Genomic DNA, 22543 nt, shown 5'->3' with positions numbered 1-22543 from the left:
CATACAAAATTACTGCTGTCTCGGATTTTTCCCAGCTTGCAATGCGGTCGAGACCTGACTCACTAGTCAGCTGATGACAGGAAGCCTGTCTGCTTCAATGGGTGGAGGAATCAATCTGCAACTAATGCAACAGATGTAGCCACCCTGATTGAAAACCACAGGTCTGCAGCTCATTTATGTTTCAATGGGTGAGGTAGCTGATGTGTGGGAAGGAGGAAAATGGTATCATGGGATTTGTAGACAAGCAAGAAAACTGAAAACAGGAAATACAAGTTCACAGAAAGCTAGCCACAGTGTTATGGTAATCTCACAGCATAGCCATTTAGCCCAAGACAAGCACAGATTCTTCCTAAGCATGTCCATTACTGTCTGCCAGGTACGTACTAAAATCACCTTATGCTGGATAACCCCTTTAAATGCCCTTGTGGCAGAATCTATGTTGGCAAACAATGCAAAGTGTTAAATTCCGGATTGCCGAACATCGTTGTATAATCCGGAATGCACTTGCCAAAATGCTTACAGATGAGACCAATAAGTTTGGTGAAACAGGAGTTGCCAGGCACCTTGTCGAACAGAAGCATAGAGTAAGCGATTTGCTGTGGATGGTAGTAGAAGAGGTTCAAGGGGTTACAGAAGATGAAGTAAGGAAAAGACTGTTACAATGTGAAGTATATTGGATCGAGACCCTTAATTTGTTAAACCTCAACGGGTTAAATTAATCTTGTAACTTTAGTTTACCTGTGAGATGTCATCTTTTATGCTGTTCCTAGTCCTATATATCTAGAATCAGAATTCTGTCTGTATTATTGTAGGATTGTAATTGTGTCGTTCTCGTTTTTAGAAACGAGTTCTCGTGAGATTAGCATACCTATTTAATGTGGTGATGGGAGCATGTTAGGGTTGCTTGAAAAAGGAGGCATGGTCTCCAAAACATTGTAAGTGTCGACGCAAGCTCCACTCTATTCCCCTTCGTGAGAGGAAGGATGTCCAGCTAAAGGGAGCACGGACATGGGCTGAAAACTTCCTACAGCTTGAAGAGTGTCTAGCGTGTCCGTAGAAGGTGCACCTCGTGTGATTTATTTTGATATATTTTGTATTTTCTATTTTTTTGCAATACTGTGAATTTATGCAAAATATTCAATAAAAAGCAACTGAGAAAAGCATGAAAAATGTGTGTGGCGTTTAATTTTTACTCTATATGACATAAAGTGAGTTGTGAGCCCTCACGAGATATGCATTACATTCACCCAGGTGTGAGTAGGTGACTTCGGATATATTTTAACAATTGGAGCCTCCCTGTTTGGGAAGACATTGCATTATGGGCGCTCTCCCCAGCGGAGAGTGCAAAATATGTACTAACCAATTTTATGTGTTTTTTTTCTTCTCGTTTCAGATCCGTGTATGCAGAGGATTACGGCGGATGAACTAGATTTTTTTTTCTTTTAATAAAATGGCTAACGAGGGCTGTGGAGGAGTGTTTTTTTCTTAAATAATTTTTCCAATGTGTCATGTTGTTGTTTTTTTTTATTTATTTATTTTTTTAATTTCCAGGTTTAGTGGTGGAGGTTACCTTATTGACGGAATCCATTACTAAGCCAGGGCTTAGCGTTAGCCCCAAAAACAGCTAGTGCTAACCTCCAATTATTACCCCAGTACCCACCGCCACAGTGGTGCCAGGAAGAGCCGGTACAAACAGGCCTGGAGCATCAAAAATGGCGCTCCTGGGCCTAGGCGGTAACAGGCTGACATTATTTTGGCTTGGGAGGGTCAGTAACAATGGTACTCGCCCACCCTGGTAATGTCAGGCTGTTGCTGCTTGGTTGGTATCTTGCTGAAAATAAAAATATGGGAAACCTTGTGTTTTTTTAAATTTATTTATTTATGTGGGAAAAAACGCCAAGGGTTCACCGTATTTATATTCACAGCCAGATACCAACCAAGCAGCAACAGCCTGACATTACCAGGGTGGGCAAGGACCATTGTTACTGGCCCTCCCGAGCCTAAATAACGCCAACCTGTTACCACCGAGGCCCAAGAGCAGCATTTTTGATGCTCCGGGCCTGTTGGTACCGTCTCTTCCCGGCACCCCTGTGGCGGTGGGTACTGGGGTAATAATTAGGGGTTAGCGTTAGCTGTTTTGGGGGCTAACGCTAAGCCCCGGCTTAGTAATGGATTCCGTTAATAAGAGAGCCTCCGCTACTAAGCCTGAAAATTCAATAAAAAAATACATGACACATTGGAAAAATTATTTTATTTAAAAAAATCACTCCCCCACAGCCCTTGTTAGCCACTTTATTAAAAGAAAAAAAAATCGACTTCATCACCGTGATCAACCAAATCCGCCGTAATCCTCTGCATACATGGATCTGAAACGAGAAGAAAAAAAAATTGGTTAGTACATTTTTGGTGCTCTGCGCTGGGGAGAGCGCCCATAATGCAATGTCTTACCAAACAGGGAGCCTCCAATTGTTGCAAAACTACAACTCCCAGAATGCCCAGACAGCCTTTGGCTCTTTGGGCATGCCGGGAGTTGTATTTTAGCAACAGCCGGAGTCTCACTGTCTGGGAAGATGCTTCCAGAAGGCACAAACGTACAATGTGAACAAAGCCTCATACTTACCAGCCTGGCTCCCATCTGTAGCTCCTCCCCTTAATGACATCATCACTAGTGGCGGAGCTTAACTGACCCAGCTGGGACAGGAGCGAGGGAGGTAAGCGGACTTCGTCTTCTGTATACACTATATATATAGCTATCTATAGCTAGCTGTATATTCTGTATACCACCCAAAGGGTTAACCTACACTGTCCAGCAGTGTAAGTTAACTCTTTGCGCATAGAACATAGCTCAGCAAGGAGCTAAGTGAGCCAGCAATGTGTATACTGTAACTCCTTGCTGGATAGTAGATATACAACGTAAATCGTAACAAAGAAGCAGGAAAATTATCAGCAACTCACCGCAGCCAGCTGAGTAAATCTTCTTTTATTTCATACTCACAAATGTATTACATGGAAAGAGGGTAGTGGGGGGACACAGGATGGCAACCAAGCTCCGTTTCGCACGATGATCGTGCTTCCTCCGGCCATGTTAACCAAACCTTAGACTGTGACTATATACAGGTAGGTGAAGATGTGCTTCCAATCATTCCCCTTAATCCGGGTCATGTGACCCGATAACCTGGGAAGGAGGGGGAGGTACCTTTCTATCTAGAAGCAAGCTGCCAAATCAGTTCGGTCGTTTAACCCCAAAACTCCCGTCGCGCTGGTTTTAACTATCCATAAAGTTTCAGTGCGAAGGAGTTTGTGGTCAATCCGTTCACCTTTACTGGATTGTACTTTTTCCAACTCCAGGAATCGCAGGACCTCTGGGTTGTTCTCATGTGCGTCTTTTACATGGGTTATTAGACGTGTCGCGCCTGGTCTCCCCGTTCGTATGGCATAATAATGCTCCCTAATACGCACGCGGAGTTGGCGTCTGTTATGTCCAATGTAAAAAAAGCCACATGGGCACAGAATCGCATATATGACATTAACACTTCTACAAGTAATCAGCTCATTAATAATATGATGTATGGAGCCCAGCCTTATGCTCTTTGTTTCCCAGCAAAACCTACAAAAAATACAACTCTTGCATTTAAAATTACCTGCTGGTAGGAAGTCACCTAGCCATGTTTGTTTTGCAGTTTTATTCATTCTCTGCTTCTTACTTTTATTAAGAATATTCCCTATTGTAGGGTTTCTCCTATAAGTAATACGTGGCTTTCTCTTAGCTACCTCCTTCAAATCCTCATCTGATTCAAGCAGGAACCAATTTCTCCTGATAGCCCTTTCAACTGTCGAATTCATTGGTGAGTTTTGTAGGATAAATGTGAACCTTTTTTCACCTTTTCTCTGTTCTTTATCCTTTAGTAGATCTCTTCTATTAATTTTATCTGCTTTTTCTCTACCATTTCTTATTACCGTACTCTCTCTGGATACGCTCTCTCTCTTAATCTGTTCTCTAGCTTTTCTGCTTGCTGTACGTATGTTGTTTCTTTACTGTTATTTCGTTTCAAACTGACAAATTGTCCATATGGGATCCCTTGTTTGACAGTTGTCCTATGTGAGCTATTAAAGTGCAGAAGCGTATTTCTGGCTACTAGCTTCCTAAATCCTTCTGTGACTATTCTGTCATGTTCTGCTATGAATTTTATGTCTAAGAATTCGAGTGTATTACCTCCAAATTGACTCATAAACTGCATATTAACTGTATTCCTGTTTAGGTACAGGACAAAGTCCTTGAACATATCCTGTGGACCAGACCATATAACCAAAATATAGTCTACATAGCGATGATATGTTTTTATATACTTTAAGAAGGGGTTTCTCTCATTGTAAACATAATAATTTTCAAAGTGGGCCAAAAATACATTGGCATAAGTACACGAGACGGGGGTCCCCATAGGGGTCCCCGTCTCCTGTTTGTACCATTTTTCATCCACCTGAAAGGTATTATTATTAAGGACAAATTGGAGACCCTCAGTAACAAAATCCACAACTGGTTGGGAGGTACCCATCTGTAAAAGGGATTCTTTTACAGCCTACACACCCGCATAGTGTGGAATTCGGGTGTACAGGCTGACGACATCAATGGAACATAGACTATATCCCTGCTCCCAATGTATGTCTTCTGTGATTTGGAGCAAATGTTTGGTGTCTTTGACATAGGATAATATTGAGCTCTGGACTGGATTAAGACTCCAATCCAGATATTGTGATAAAAATTCCGTCGCCGAGCCGATCCCCGCGACAATTGGTCTACCCGGGGGTCGGCTCAGCGACTTGTGCACTTTGGGTAGATGGTACATACGTGCGGGTTTCACACTTTCAGGATAAAGTTTTTCTGCATTGCTTTCAGACAATACTCCCTTGGTCACATACATAGTAGTGTCTTTAAATTGCTAAGGATCTTAGGTGTGGGGTCGGTCGACAAGGGGGTGTATGAAGTAGAATCGGCCAATTGTCTCGTGGCTTCTTCTTTATATTCATCCATGTATTGTACAACAATACTACCCCCCTTATCGGCCCGCACCGCCATAAGATTGTGTTTTTTCTAAGGCCCTTAATGCTTGCCTCTCCTTCTCTGAGAGATTACTCACAGGATCGGGGTAAAGAACAGCCTTAACATCTTGCATTACGGCTTTCGTAAATGAATCAAGTATGCTACCCTGTACATTAGGTGGGGAAAATTTTGATTTCTTTCCTTTTCTAAAGTAATTTACTTGCTCAGGGTTACTAGATTCTAAAGGAGGAATATCCTCAAAGCCTGTAGCTAACATAGTTAAGTACTCCCTGTCCCGATCCTCAAGATCTGGGGGAAGAAAACCTAAAGGGCCAATAATAATGGGGACATCTCCTTCTTTTTTTGGCTGAACATAGGGAGGTTTATTTGCAAAGTATTTGTGCAGTGAAATATCCCACACGGCTCTGGCTATGTCTATTTCAAAAGTCACCTCGTTGAATTTTTCACATAGTCCATAATTGAGGCCCTTGGATAGCAGGGATAATGTAGCCTCATCCAAGGGTTCCTTTGTTAGATTGAGTACGTTCACGCCTGGCTTTTCCCATCCCAGGCTGTGGCTTTTCTCTTCTTCTGTTCCTGAACAGGTGTTCTGTTCCTGAACTTGCTTGCTCTCTTACATCTTGGTCTTTCTCTTCTCGTCTTACTCCTTCTAAAGGGACTGAGGTGAGTGAAGTTAGGTCCTGTTCAGATTGTGACTTTGTAGATAGTCCTGCGTTTTTTCTTGTGAAGGGTTTGTTCACATTAGTGTGCATTTTCTTGTTCTTATTTTTCGATTTAGGAGCACCCGTTCTGTTATCGGCTGTTTTATTTTGCCAGGTGAATATAAGGTCACTGTCGTAGTCCCTTTTATCTCGGATAAATTTATCCCGTTTTTTCATTTTTAGATCGTCCTGTACTGGTAGCAATTTTTCTTTTAGCTTGTTAAGGAAAGTGGCAGATTGGTCCGGAGTAGATCTCTTAATAAATTCGGCTTTTGCTTTATGGAGCTGTTCAGTAATCTTGTCGTATTCTATACGACTCCGAGTGAGGACAATCTGAAGTAATTTTTGATTGGGTCCAGGCTCTGATAAAGACATCATCGTCCTGGAACACAGCTGGTTGTTTGTACATACAGAGTCCTCTTGGAACTCTAATGCATTGGACGTATGACTGTAATGACTGTAATTTTAAATGCAAGAGTTGTAACTTTTGTAGGTTTTGCTGGGAAGCAAAGAGCATAAGGCTGGGCTCCATACATCATATTATTAATGAGCTGATTACTTGTAGAAGTGTTAATGTCATATATGCGATTCTGTGCCCATGTGGCTTTTTTTACATTGGACATACCAGACGCCAACTCAGCGTGCGTATTAGGGAGCATTATTATGCCATACGAACGGGGAGACCAGGCGCGACACGTCTAATAACCCATGTAAAAGACGCACATGAGAACAACCCAGAGGTCCTGCGATTCCTGGAGTTGGAAAAAGTACAATCCAGTAAAGGTGAACGGATTGACCACAAACTCCTTCGCGCTGAAACTCTATGGATAGTTAAAACCAGCGTGACGGGAGTTTTGGGGTTAAACGACCGAACTGATTTGGCAGCTTGCTTTTAGATAGAAAGGTACCTACCCCTCCTTCCCAGGTTATCGGGTCACATGACCCGGATTCAGGGGAATGATTGGAAGCACACCTTCACCTACCTGTATATAGTCACAGTCTAAGGTTTGGTTAACATGGCCGGAGGAAGCACGATCATCGTGCGAAACGGAGCTTGGTCGCCATCCTGTATCCCCCCACTACCCTCTTCCCATGTAATACATTTGTGAGTATTAAATAAAAGAAGATTTAGTCAGCTGGCTGCGGTGAGTTGCCGATTATTTTCTTGCTTCTTTGTTACGTTTCCATGCACTATTGCCAATCAGAGCACCACCTCCAGCATTCCTAGTCCAAGTCTGCCATTTCATCACTGTTCTATACCTAAATGGGGAAGTAGTGCCGTGCTGGCTATCTACGAACTGTGTATACAATGTAAATCTACTGCGCAGCATCAGCTTTTCTCCCGGCTCTGTTGCTGTGAGCACAGCTGAGTCCCAAAATTCACATCAGGACGATCGCAACAGGTGTCAGGAGTGACACATGCTGCGATGTATCCCTTACTGCTGGTATTTCTGCTCCCAACATGGAGCACACTCTGCTCCATGCTGGGAGTTGTAGTATCTGTACTAATGAACAGATGGCCCGGGTGTCACTTCTGACACCCATTGCGATCTGCCTATTAATTACACTACAGCTCCCAGCATGGAGCAGTGTGCGCTCTATGTTGTGAGTAATAGTACCTGCAATTAAGGTCAGATCACAGCGGATGTCACTCCTGACACCCGCTGAGATCCTCTGGCATAAGCTATAGAACCGGGCAGCGGCTGCACTTTTCTGGTCCCCTGCCTGGCACTGTAGTCTGTGATGTGAAGTTATCTTCACATCACAGATTCGTATATGCCCCGGAGAGCAGTGATTGGCCAACACCATCTGGCCAATCACAGCTCTGAGCGGGAAATATGAATCTGTGATGTGAAGAAAACTTCCCATCACAGCGGAGTAAAGTGCCGGGCACTGGAGAAGTGCAGCCAGCCGCCTGCTTCTATAGCTTATACCAGAGGATCACAGCAGGTGTCAGAAGTGACACCCACTGCGATCTGTCTATTAATACAAGTACTACTACTCCCAGCAAGGAACAGTCTCAGCTCCGTGCTGAGAGTAGTAGTACTACCTGAAAATTCTAAAAAATAAAGAAAAAAAAGTAAAAAAACACATTTTATTAAACACAGAAATAAAATACATTACTAATAAAAAGTTTTACAAAATTAATTATAAATAATATATTATTTTAACAATTAAATGGCCCCTTTCTACATTTTTTATATTGACGGCTAAATTTTTAGTTCCCTGCCAGCCCACATCAATTGGTCCCTGTTTAAAAATTTATAAAAATTTTGTCCTAAAAAATATAGATTTTGTTAAATCCATTTTTTTCCAACCCTACTGTATATATATATTTTTTTGTACCCTGAAATTTTACGGAAAAAAAAAAGGGATCTCCATCACTTTTTTGGATTGCTAAATTCCAAAAAAGGATAAAAACCGCCTGCAAAAATGCCAAAATTAAAACCCACATGGTGTTTTTCTTGGCATTATTTCACTGACATAGACTTCAATGGGAGAAAAACGCCAAGATATTCCCCAAAAAAGCCAAAGTATTAACAAGAGGTCGTTTTTTAAAAACTTCCAGGGAGCCCAAAATAGCTGAAAAACTCCAAAACGTTTTTATTGACGTTTTTGCATCCACCGACACTTGTCTGTGTGTCTTTGTGAGGAGACCTAATACAGGAATAGCTGCAGGGACAAAAATATTTTTAAACCAATGTATATTTCAGTTATACATATAATGGTATTATCTACATTATAAAAAAGTTATTGCTAGCGACAGGTGCATGTTAAATTTATTTTTCCATGTTTGTGCCCAAGCCTCCAGCTTTACTAGATCCCTCTGTAATATTATGTTGTCCTCCTCCTGTGGTGATTACATTACCAAATTTAGGGTCATCTGTTTAGGTTCAAGTGGCTTTTCAGCTTTTGCAAAGCTACAACTCCCGTCATGCATAAAGAGCTTCAGCTATGATGGGAGTTGTAGTTATGCAACAGCTGGAGAGCCACAGATTGGTGTACAGTTTCAGCCGCCACCACTGTATAACTTCAATGCCGCCATCAGGGGGGGGGGGGGTACAGTCAGTACCCCAGTCAGGGGCCCGGGCACCCAGAGGGGTGCATGTACATAACCGGACCCTTCACCTGTGGGTCCCATCATACCCCCTGTGACTGGGCCTGCAGGTGAAGGGGGGGGGGGGCGCCGTGGTTCCGGGACACCGGTCACTCCAGCCCGGGCTTCCTGTGCGGCAGCGGCTCTGCGGAGGCTGTCAGCACAGGAAGCAGAGAGAGAAGAGGACAGGAGCTGCGGGGGAACGAGGCAGAGGTGAGTGGTGTTTTTTTCCCCTATGGAGCTGTGTGGGGACATTACAATATATGGGGGCAATGTAAGGGGACATTACTATATATGGGGGCAATGTGAGGGGACATTACAATATATGGGGGCAATGTAAGGGGGCATTATTATGTATTGGGGCAATGTGAGGGGGCATCATGTATGGGGGCATTATTATGTATGGGGGCAATGTGAGGGGGCATTACTACGTATGGGGGCAATGTGAGGGGGCATTACTATGTATGGGCACAATGTGAGGGGACAATACTATATATGGGGGCAATGTGAGGGGACAATACTATATATGGGGGCCATGTGAGGGGGCATTATTATATATGGGGGCCATGTAAAGGGGCATTACTGTATATGGGGGCAATGTGAGGCGGCATTACTGTATATGGGGGCAATGTGAGGGGGCATTACTGTATATGGGGGCAATGTGAGGGGGCATTACTGTATATGGGGGCAATGTGAAGTTGCATTACTATATATGGGGGCAATGCGTGGGGGCATTATGTATGGGGGCAATGTGAGGGGGCATTATTTTGTATGGGGGCCATGTGAAGGGGCATTACTGTATATGGGGCAATGTGAGGGGGCATTACTATATATGGGGCAATACGAGGGGGCATTATTATGTATGGGGGCCATGTCAAGGGGCTTTACTGTATATGGGGCAATGTGAGGGGGCATTATTATGTGTGAGGGGGCATTACTATATATGGGGGCTATGTGAGGGGGCATTACTATATATGGGGGCTATGTGAGGGGGCATTATTATGTATGAGGGCCATATGAGGGGGCATTACTGTATATGGGGGCAATGTGAGGGGGCATTATTATGTATGGGGGCCATGTGAGGGGGCATTACTATGTATGGGGGCAATGTGAGGGGGCATTACTATGTATGGGGGCAATGTGAGGGGGCATTACTATGTATGGGGGCCTTACTATATATGGGGCTATGTGAGGGGGCATTACTATATATGGGGGCCATATGAGGCGGAATTATTATGTATGGGGGCCATATGAGGGGGCATTACTGTATATGGGGGCAATGTGAGGGGGCATTACTGTATATGGGGGCAATGTGAGGTTGAATTGCTATATATGGGGGCAATGTCAGGGGCATTACTATACATGGGGAGGGCAATGTGAGGAGGCATTATGTATAGGGGCCATTATTATGTATGTGGGCAATGTAAGGGGGCATTATAATGTATAGGGGCAATGTGAGGGGGCATTAAAATGTAACAGAGTAATGTACAATGTTGGGGCCTAATACTATACAGGGGCACAGAAGGGACTACTATATGGGGCAGTGTAATAAATATAGGGGGTTTGTATAGAGGTAAGGACTTTGCTGTAGCGAGAAGCCTAAAATGTTTGTCGTGATCGGAGGTTGTGATCGGAAGTTGTGATCGGAAGATATCTTCATGATGACCCAGGAAAGATGGAGAAGAAAGAGAAAAGTGAACGACTCCGATCAGAGAAGACGTCCCTGTGAGTATGTAACTATAATGACTTATGGTCTGCAGCACCTGTGTACAGCTCAAATCTACTCCTATATAGGGGTTCTTATTTTGTATAGTGGTTTTTCTTCAATAACAAGATAGTGGTTAAGTTAGTGGTAATGGTAGTGGTCTTGGTGTGGTGGAATTATATGTCCCTTTGTATTGTGGTGTTATTAGTGATACTGGTCTGTGTATAGTGGCTTTTATTTCCTTACAGTATGGTGGTATTATTTAATCACTGTAGAATTAATATGGAGTGGCGATATTATTTTATGTTTCTAAGCCCGATACTAATATAAAATCTAGCGTGTGCCACATTGAGGGGAGGGTGGGGGTCAGACTACAAGCTGTGTATGGGGCCCCAAAATTTCTGAAAGCAGCCCTGCATAACTTGAGTAACTGCAGCACTAATGGTATAATCAGACAGAATACACTGACTCACGGAAGTTTTATTCTCTGCTGTCTTTTACTATTCTTTTCATTTTATCTGGTCCAGATGCTAGAACTTCTTTCATTTTCCTCTGCAGAGTTTTTTGCCCAGACATCATTAGTAAATCACTTTGTCAGCAAATCCCTATTCTCTATGTAAAGATAATAATCATTATAACCTTGACAGACACTGTACCCCCTGAATATAACCTGCCCCCTGAAAATACTACTGCCACACTCTGTTTCTTAAAGGAATTAAGAAATACATCAGGCAATGCTGGAATCAAGTTTATATATGGACCACACATGGCACATGAAGTAAAAGAGCCTTCTATGTTGTTTGTTAATTGTCTATACTGCTGCATTGTATTAACCTATTTTTTTTTTTTTAGTTATCTAATTGTGTCTACTGGTTTTAGTGTAACAGTTGCATACCTGTTCTTTTTTTCCCCTAAAGAAAGCTTTCCAAAAAGGAACAAATGCAAGTTTGGATGATAGAATATTCTCCATGTGCCAGATAAAGAATCAGCCCCTGATTTACCTGATGCTTATGATACATCCTAACCTATACAGAGTAGACAATCTATCAGATGAGGTGAGATGTCTTTTAATGTAATGCATTATGTGTAGAATTGTAAGGAAAATCTATGAAGATAAACAATCTGTCTGATAATGCATTAGGAGTGTTTTCTGGCAATATTAATATCACCACCCAGAGAGTCTGGTTCCTTTTAGCACCTTTTTAAGTAATATCTGTCAGTTAATAGCTACAGGTTTACATATAATTAGCTTTTTGAGAAAGGAAGATGTACAAAAGATTACATGTATCCAATACATGTAATTACATTATAGCGAATTATGTTGAAACAAGCACAGAGACCTAAAGCATTATGGGATAATGTACATGATTTTCTATAAAATTAATATTGTGAGAAATACCCTGACTGAGGAATTTCCTGATGTACCTGTAGATGCATCTACTCCAAAATACAGTGAAGGGGAGTGGGATACTAATTGTGGAGACACTGGGGGGAGATTTATCAAAACCTGTCCAGTGGAAAAGTTTCTGAGTTGCCCATAGCAACCAATCAGATTGCTTCTTTCATTTTTGAAAAGGCCTCTGGAAAATGAAAGAAGCGATCTGATTGGTTGCAATGGGCAACTCAGCAGCTTCTCCTCTGGACAGGTTTTGATAAATTTCTCCCACTGTGTTATGCAGTTCACCTGAGTAAATAAAGTCCACCTGCTTATGCACGGATTCAAAGTCTCGGATCCTGGACTCCGCAACAGAAACAAAATATGGAAGAGTGAATCCAGCACATGAAGATGTAAAATATTTAAGTTTATTATTTCATGGCATAACAGAACACAAACTCAAACATGATAACATTTAAATACATTTACAGGGGTACTCCGCCCCAGGACATCTTATCCCCTATCCAAAGGATAGGGGATAAGATGTCTGATTGCTGGGGACCCCTGAGATCTCGGCTGCAGCACCCCAAACTCCCTCTGTGCGTAATGACGGGCAATACAGGGGCCAGAGCATTGTGACGTCACGGCCCCGCCCCCTCGTGACGTCACGTCCCACCCCCTTAATACGGGTCTATGGGAGGGGGCGTGGTGCCCGTCACGCCCCCTCCCATAAACTTGTATTGAGGGGGACGCGCCATGATGTCGCGATGCTCCAGCCCCTGTATTGCCCGTCATTACAAACAGAGCGAGTTTGCTTTGCGCAGTAATGACATCTTATCCCCTATAGAAAGGTAGATATACAAGGATAATTCCTAAAATGGGTACATTTCCTTGGTAATTACGTAGTACGTGCCATATTTACAATAGAGTAAACTGAAATGTCACCAGCATTAAAGTGCATAAGTGAGGGGGCGTAACAAAGCCATTGAAGCAAAAACGCGTTTGGGGTAGGAGGTGAGAGGTGCCCTTCATGTGCATGGGTTATGAATACTTATTCTTGTAGTTACTATGTATAGAGGTTATTCTACAGACTTATGCACTTTAATGCTGGTGACATTTCAGTTTACTTTATTGTAAATATGGCATATACTAACTACGTAATTACCAATGAAATGTACCCATTTTAGGAATTATCCTTGTATTATCTTTTGCTTGCTCCTGGGCACTTTATGTATTAGCGCCATCATCTCCTTCTCTTCTGCCTGGAGTATCTGTTGCATCCATTCTACATATGTTTTTTATAGCATGTTTTTAGATTTTGTGATATTCTAATAAAGATTTTTGTCATTTTCATTATAAATGTATTAGTATGGTCTTTCATTGTTTGGTGTTGGTGATAGGGGATAAGATGTCTAGGGGCGGAGTACCCCTTTAAGGGTTATGCATCAATACTTTATGAAACAGTCTAGCTCAGGAACAGTTGTGGGCTTCATAACAGGGTTAGATACATTCCTAGAACAAAATAATGCATATGCAGAATTATAGAATCACATCCCTTCCCCTTCATCCGATCATATCCCTTCTCTTCAATTCCTTGGTTGAACTCAATGGACATATGTATATTTTTTCAACCATACAATGTTATAGAAAACACCTGTTTCCTGTTTAGCCCTATCTTGCACATGCTTACACTACTAGAATAAGATAAAAATGCTAACATTTGGAAAATACTTGCTTTTTGTGATAATACAGCATTATTTCTCTTATCATATTCAAACCATTTGGATATCTTGTATTTAAATTAAGCATCAAATATGCCTTGTGTTACCATAATAACATTTTTATTTCACTCCCTCTTCTATGGCTATTAATTTTTTTGGTGATTCTTACAGCTTTCCTATGGCAGGCTGTAGCCATAGAGTGCCAATCTGATAGATCATTGTAATGTAATAGCATTATTAGCAATAGACTTTCTCAGAATCAAAGTTCACAGACACTTGTCCAGCTCACCAAGACCCTTCCAATGTGCACGGATCGGTGTCCAGCCAACACCCAATAGTGGAACAAAGAAGCAGTAGATCCAGCACTATTCTTTGCAGCTTTATTGTAACACAGCACTCGGATAAAATCAGCCAATACATCAAACGCGTTTCGAGCGCATGTGCTCTTTTTCGGTGATGTCACAGGTAAATCCAGGTGAGGTTAAATACCTTTCCATCTCAGGGAGGGGGAAAGAACTTACTCCTAGCCCCACCTCTCACTGGAAACCTGTGACACAGTTCACATTAGTAAAAACAAACATTGATTTAAGATATATAAAATCTATAAAGAACATGCATGCAATAAATATTGCCATATTGTTCATACAATTGTGGGATCAAAGAAATGGGAACAAGAGGTTTATAAGGATACTATAATTAGTAATGTTTTGCCTAGCAATTTATGCCATATATAATGTTAAATATTAAATATTAATAGTGGCACAACAGTTCATGACGGACATTAAGTCCCATCGGGGAACGAGTCCCCAATGTGAACTGCCAATAAGCCTCACGATCTGCAAGTTTCTTTCTGATGCAACCACCTCTTGTTCCCATTTTCACATGCTCAATGGCAAATATTTTGAAAGAATTTAATTTACCAGCGTGTACAGAACGAAAATGCACAGATGCCGCAGATCGTTGTCTCACCGCAGTGAGTGTACTATCATTTAGGTGTTCGAGTGCTCTGGTTTTCAGTTTTCGTGTGGTATATCCTACATATTTTAACACTCGAACACCTAAATGATAGGTGCGGTGAGACAATGATCTGCCGCATCTGTGCATTTTCGTTCTGTGCACGCTGGTAAATTAAATTCTTTCAAAATCTTTGCCATTGAGCATGTGAAAATGGGAACAAGAGGTGGTTGCATCAGAAAGAAACTTGCAGATCGTGAGGCTTATTGGCAGTTCACATTTGGGACTCGTTCCCCGATGGGACTTAATGTCCGTCATGAACTGTTGTTCCACTATTAATATTTAACATTATATATGGCATAAATTGCTAGGCAAAACATTACTAATTCTAGTATCCTTATAAACCTCTTGTTCCCATTTCTTTGATCCCACAATTGTATGAACAATATGGCAATATTTATTGCATGCATGTTCTTTATAGATTTTATATATCTTAAATCAATGTTTGTTTTTACTAATGTGAACTGTGTCACAGGTTTCCAGTGAGAGGTGGGGCTAGGAGTAAGTTCTTTCCCCCTCCCTGAGATGGAAAGGTATTTAACCTCACCTGGATTTACCTGTGACATCACCGAAAAAGAGCGCATGCGCTCGAAACGCGTTTGATGTATTGGCTGATTTTATCCGAGTGCTGTGTTACAATAAAGCTGCAAAGAATATTGCTGGATCTACTGCTTCTTTGTTCCACTTTCTCAGAATCATATGATGTGTAGTGGTTAGAAGAGGGCCGAGTGTAATTTGTTGTATTGTAGCATACTTACTAACTACTGATTTGCATTTTTTTTTACTGTTATGTAGCTAATTAACATAAGCTTATAATGCTTACTAATCTTGATGTGTACTCATATCTAATCCATATTCTTTTATGTATCATTATGTTTTACTTACTTATTACCTATAACATCATCTCGTGTCAAAGAGAACTTAAAAGATATAAATAGGCTCAGATGTGAAGTGTATCCATTATATTTGTCTGCAATTCACCAGGTCATAATTTTGATAATTTTTGATGATTTTCATAATTAAAATGTTTCTAAATTTATGACCACATGTCATAATTCATAACTGATTTATGATATTCTGTTAAAACTACCTAAATCAGTAATCATTAGATTGCATATACAGATTCATGCAGTAAGTCTTTGATCCATCACATCGATGCTCTATTGGTAGCGCCTGCCACAGGCAGGTTCAATACATAGAGGATTCACGGCAGCCTCAGAAGGCTAGGCTCGTGGGTGGCTGACAGGGACAACTACACCACCAATGTAATTTCTAACAGCCATTTGGATGCCACAGCTTTTTTTGCTACAGTCGTTAAAGGGTTACTCCACTGGAAAACTTTTTTTTTTTTTTTTTTTAATCAACTGGTGCCAGAAAGTTAAACAGATTTGTATATTACTTCTATGTAAAATATCTTAATCCTTCCAGTACTTATCAGCTGTTGTATGCTCCACAGGAAGGTCCTCTTTTTGAATTTCCTTTCTGTCTTACCACAGTGCTCTCTGCTGACACCTATGTCCATTTTAGGAACTGTCCAGAGTAGATGCAAATCCCGATAGCAAACGTATATTACCATGGACAGTTCATAAAATGGACTGAGGTGTCAGAGAGAGCACTGTGGTCAGACAGAAAATAAATTCAAAAAGAAAAGATCTTCCTTTGGAGTATACAGCAGCTGATAAGTAGTGTTGGGCGCGAATATTCGAATAGCTAATTTTTGCCGCGAATATCAACACTTTGCGTTTTCGCAAATTTTTAGAATATAGCCAAATATATATTATGATGTGTGATATGTACTGTGTAAATAAAAAGTGATCATCCCTCCCTGCTTCCAGCTTGTGGTCCAAAATAAGGCTCCAATATTATTTACTGTGTGAGTCGGTGTGGTGCGTAAATATTTCGTATATGCGAAAATTGATCCCTCCCTTCTTTTAGCTGTGGGAAAATGAGAAGGATGGAAATACAGTTGTCAGAGGTTAGTAACATCCCAGCAACCAATAGGAAAGTAGTTAGTTGAAAGATATAATCGCGAATGCCCACTTTGCCAATTCCATTCCGAATTTTGCATGGAAAAAAAAAAGTGAACGAGTATGTGAAATTTGCCAATATCGGACATATATTCATCCATATATTTGCAAAATATCACAAATTCGAATATGGCCTATGCCGCTTATCACTACTGATAACTTACTGGAAGGATTAAAATTTTTACATAGAAGTAATTTACAAATCTGTTGAACTTTAAAGGGGTACTCCTCTGAAAAAAAAAATTTTTATCAACTGGTGCCAGAAAGTTACTTATTCTAGCCCGCCATGTTTTTACAGCGAGCCTAGACTAAGGCGGCACAGAAGCTTTTCTGTCAACAGCTGGGCTCCCGTTTTAACTACCAGGAGCGGAGAAACCTATGCTCCTGGGAGATTAACTAATTACACAACATAGTCAAATATGTGACATGTAAGAAATCTGTGTGCACCGTATAACTGAAAGGTTTCCCTGCAACATGATCAACGGTGTGAATGGGCTTCCAATGCAGCTGGGGGACTTGTGAAGGACCTGGCAGCCTTGCCCGATACAAATGTTATTTAAATTTATTGGTCTTGTAATATGGCGCAATAAAGACATTTTTTTTGTGTTTTCTATTTTGCCAAAGTAGAAAAACATAGAGGAAGAAAACAATATAAATTTTGTACAGCTGTAATCGTACTAACCCACATAATAAAGCTATAATGTTTCCTACTGTACAGTGCATGGCGAAAATGTAATACACAAGAAAATATATATTTTTAATTTAGTAAAAAATAACCAAGAAGATATATGAACCCCTAAAATGGTGGCATTAAAAAGTACACCTTCTTCCGCAAGAAGACAAGCCCCCATATGTCAACAGAATAATAAAAAAAAAATTGGGTGATGAAAAAACAAAAAAAAAAATTGATTGGGCAGTACAGAGTACCTCTCATGATCTATAAATTTTATAATCCTCCCAGTTCACTGCACCCATCATGATAAACCACCCCCTACCTTTATGTCACGATCACACCCTATGGGTCCAGTCAAGAAATTAGAGAGAGTGTGATGGTGCAAGGGTTAAGGCCACCAGACTTCTGGGTATCCACTACTAGTCCCAGCAAGTCACCAAATTAACCCTTAGATAAACCTGTTTCCACCAGAGCTGCCTTCAGAAAGGTGAGCTCATATATTTAGAGATCAAAGACCAGAGCTGATTAATTAAACATTTAATCTGATAAAAGGTATCACAGTGCTGACTATATAAAAATACAGAAACAAATGACATACAGGTACAAAAATATATAAGAGTTTTGCAAGGCAAGTTCAGAAAACAAAAGATGAAGTTCTTACAGCATGATGATATAGCCGTCCTTGTGAGTGAGAGTCCAGCTGTTCTTAGGATGGTCTTGTCAGCTTATGGCACAGCCTTGAACAACAATTGAGTCCAGCATTTTAAGTCTTATCTGCTTCTTTGGAGGGAAACTCCATTCCCCCCCTCCCCTCTGATCCCACCAGGTGGGGCATCTCTCTTCCTGACCCCTTATCTGTTTGATTATATGATGGGACCAGTGCATGACTTCAAAGGAGATACAAACAAACAGCCAGACCCCCAATAAAATGCAATACACAAAACACAGTCTGAATGACCCTCACCCCCAGGTCTTGGATAATACCTCTCACACAGTTATAATTTATAATACACATATAGGATTTAAATAATCAGGCCTTGGGCCTGACACCTCCCCCTTAAGATGGGGACAGAGAGATCTTGCCTTTCCAGGCTGATAGATCTGTCTCCATTACTCATCTATTTCTCCCTGACGCGATCATACCAGTACTTCTGCCTGGACTGGGCTGCTGTGAGGTTGTCATGTGCCAGCCCGGTCAATGTCTGCATCCTGTCCCTGAATCTCAGAACATACAACACCACAGAAGTCTCAGGGGCAGGTAGCACCCCCTTCCCATTCTTCCCTAACTAAATCTTGGGGTCCCCGCACTTTGCGACCATACAATAACTCAAAGGGCGAGAAACCCGTAGACTCTTGGGGTACCTCCCTGTAAGCAAATAACAGATGGGGTAAATTATTTTCCCAGTCTCTGCCCTCCGATTCTACAAATGTTTTTAGCATTTGTTTCAAGGTGCCATTGTTACCAGACACTCTGTCCAACCAATGTAGAGGGTTGTGATCAGTTATGACAGTAAAATCCCTGCCATACAGGTATGGCTGTAATTTTTGCAAAGCCCAGACCACAGCTAGACATTCCTTCTCTATGACCGCATAGGCCACTCCCAAATGTTCTGCCAGGGGGGTCTCATGGGCCAACCTCAGCAGCTCTTTCCTGTACTGCCTAGGAACCACTAACGGCCTTTCTCCCTCCTGGGCCCCTAGCATGCCTTTGGAAAGGGACTCCCAGTACAAGATATTATTTTCCCAATATACCCGATGCCCCTCTGTGTCAACATCTGTATGCTCAGCACGTTGTCTCAGCCCTTCAAGGGAAGGGTCACTGCGCAGAACTTCCGGGAAATGCTAATTTCCCTCCCCCTATCTTTGGGCATCAGGGAGCACATTTCCCCCAGGTGAACTAGCATCTCCACCTTCCTCTCCCTCAGTTCCAGACATAACAATGTTACAGGCATCATACACAGGGCTATCACTCCTTCCCTCCTCCTCCTTAGGCTCACAGGATTGGGACATATCACTCACTGCTGGTCCCTCATCCTTACATGTCACCAGGGGCACACCAACCCCTCCCCCTAGCCCATCTCCACTAGGTTTTGGCACTGGCAATGCATTGTCACCACATTTTACAATACACCCCATTCCACTTTTGGAAAACATTGCTGGTTCAGTCACAGGTAAACAATTATCAATCCCCTGCACTCCCTCCCAGTTACCACGTTTCACAATACACCCCATTTCACTTTTGGAAAACATTACTGGTTCAGTCACAGGTAAACAATTATCAATCCCCTGCACTCCCTCCCAGTTACCACATTTCGCAGTGTCTCGCACAGTACCTCAGAATGAACAGGGCTCTCTCCTAGCCCTTCCGGTGTGCAGGTAGTGTCCTCTGGAGCATAATGACAGAGAATTCGACCCAAATCATTCCCCAGCAGAACATTAACAGGGATGTCCTCAGAGACCCCCACCTCCCGCAAACCCTTGCGTGTACCCCAATCCAGGTACACATGGGCCATGGGCACAGCAGGCCGCACACCTCCAATTCCTTTTAAAGCCATGGTTCTTCCAGTGATGATGTCCTCTGTATCCACCACTTCAGGCCACACCAAGGTGAAGGAGGCTCCAGAATCCTGCAAACCCACTGTCACCCGGTCACCCACAGTTACACTCTGCAGGTTATTCGCTCTTTTCTCCACCGCTCCGGACACCAAAAGAACGGCTGTTTGTCCTCCAGCTACTGGTGGAAAATTCTTTTTGTTGGGGCAAGTGGCCCTCAGGTGCCCAATATTGTTGCATCTGTAACATCGGCGGGTGTCCCCCTGACCCAATGTTGCTCCTGTTGCTTTTGGGAATGATGGCAAGAATTTCCCGGCTGACCTGGTGGTGCTTTGTGGTTGTGTGGCTCCCCTCCAGGTACTTGCTCCAGCTTGTGCAGATCCACGCTTTGCTGCTGGCACCCGGTTGTTGGCAAAGTCATCTCCTAGTTCTGCTGCTTCCATGGCTGTCTTGGGCTTGCGGTCCAAAATCCACTCTCTGGCTTCAAAGCTCCGTGTTTGGAGAAACTGATCCAGGAGCATCAAGTCCTCCAGTGCCTCATAGGTAGTGACTTGTAGGCCCCCAGTCCATAGCCTGAATGCAGTCCTTAGCTGACCTGCATGTTGAGTGCAGCTTTCTGTGGCACTTTGTTGCAAAGTCCAAAACTTTTTCCGATAAGTCTGTGGAGTCAGATTAAAACTTTTGAGCAGGGCAGATTTTATTGCCTCATAGTCCTGGTCACTCCCAGAGGGAAGCAAAGCAAACACATCCAGAGCTTTCCCTCGCAACCGTGGGGTTAGATATCGTCCCCGCTGTTCCTTAGGTAGATGGAACTGCCGGCAAACCTTTTCAAATCCCCTCATGAACACGTCCAGATCACCATCTTTCTCCAACATGGGGAAATGTTCCAAGCGGGGTTTGTGGTCTCCTTGATCCTGCAGATCACTCCGTGCGGATGGAGCATGTCCTCTCAGCCTCAGAACCTCCAGTTCATGCCTCCACTGGGCCTCTCTTTCTGCGGCTTGTGCCTGGGCCTCTCTTTCTGCCGCTCGTGCCTCTCTCTCTGCAGTTTGGTACTGGAGAAGCAGTTGGAGTTTCATATTGGCATCCACATTCCCAAGGTGTTGTAAGGCAGTCCACATATAAGAGTCCAAGGCCTCATGTGGAGTACTGTCCTGATGGGGAGTAATGTTATATTCCCCAGGAGATATCAGTCCTTGGATGGCAGTTCCAGCTGCAGGACTTTGCCTCATGTCACTCATCTCTTCTGCACGGGCATTATACTCCACAAGATCAGCAATAAGTTGTTCCTTGTTCTTTCCTGCAGTAGGGATGTCCTTTTCTTGGCACATTAGTTCCAGTGCAGGCTTGGACTGCTTGCGATATGCCTCCATATTTCCGAGATGAGACAGAGGAGGTAAAACAGGAGATGGGGAGGACAGAACTGTCTTGCACTCTTTTTGTATGTCTTTTAAACCAGCACTGAGCTCTGTCTTTGGAATCTACACATAAGAAGATGTATGCAATTTCTTTTTCCAGCAAGCACTAAAAATCTCTAAATATATCCCGACGCTGCCACCAGTTGTCATGATCGCACCCTATCGGTCCAGCCAAGATATTAGAGAGAGTGTGATGGTGCAAGGGTTAAGGCCACCAGACCTCTGGGTATCCACTACTAGTCCCAGCAAGTTACCAAAGTAACCCTTAGATAAATGTGTTAACACCATAGCTGCCTTCAGAAAGGTGAGCTCATATATTTAGAGATCAAGGACCAGAGCTGATTAATTAAACATTTAATCTGATAAAAGGTATCACAGTGCTGACTATATAAAAATACAGAAACAAATGACATACATGTACAAAAATATATGAGTTTTGCAAGGCAAGTTCATCACACGGCGCCGGCCCTGTGGTCGCCTGTAATCAGACCTGGAGCGAACACGCTCCGGGGACTAATTACAAACGGGGTGCCGTGTGCAAGATCACGGGGGTCCCCAGCGGCGGGACTCCCGCGATCAGGCATCTTATCCCCTATCTTTGGATAGGGGATAAGATGTCTAAGCACCGGAGAACCCCTTTATTAAGAGTGCCCATTTAAGGGAAGTTGGGCTCTCCATGTAAGCCCTGTACAGTTTGTCTGATAATTGCAGATTTTCCTAAAAAATTTTCCTGACAAGATGCTGCATTAGTCCTGGCATCAGTTTTGACTGTAGCTTACATACACCCCAAAACAGCAGAGATTGATCACCCTTCTCAATATTAATGGTTTTGAGACCTCTCTAGATGCAGTTTGGCATATTGTAAGTACCAGTTTTTTTTAAGATTGGGGCTTTTATCCTTATGTGCACTAAAACACTTCCTCCCTAAGTCTGCTGTTCTGTACTGGATCTCATCCCCGTTACTGCAGGCTTCTCTGTAACCCCCTCCTTTCTTTTTTCAGACAGCAGTGATCACAGAGGAGTGCTAGTCCTGGCCTCACTTCCTTGACTTTGTCCCAAGCAATGCTTAAAGGGGTACTCTGGGTAGGGGATAAGAGGTCTGAGTGTGGGGGGTCCCGCAGCTGGGACCCCCGTGATCTCCGTGCAGCACCTGGCGTTAATTTAGAACGCTGGGTGCAGGGGGAGGGGGTCGTGATGTCA

General features: G+C 42.6%; 1 protein-coding gene across 8 annotated transcripts in view; it reads left to right on the top strand.

Moving 5' to 3' along the window:
• The window catches only part of SEC24A (SEC24 homolog A, COPII coat complex component), a 916567-nt gene that overhangs the window by 811189 nt on the left and 82835 nt on the right, over positions 1-22543 (top strand). For all 8 annotated transcript variants that reach the window (XM_056516618.1, XM_056516617.1, XM_056516616.1 and 5 more), the window contains one exon: positions 11480-11617. In XM_056516618.1, coding sequence (XP_056372593.1) covers positions 11480-11617 — 138 coding nt within the window. The remainder of the gene's footprint in view (positions 1-11479; positions 11618-22543) is intronic.

Source organism: Hyla sarda, chromosome 4 (assembly GCF_029499605.1).
Source record: "Hyla sarda isolate aHylSar1 chromosome 4, aHylSar1.hap1, whole genome shotgun sequence".
NCBI lineage: Eukaryota > Metazoa > Chordata > Amphibia > Anura > Hylidae > Hyla > Hyla sarda.
Note: the sequence above shows the minus strand (reverse complement) of the source record. Positions and strands in the feature narration are given on the sequence as shown.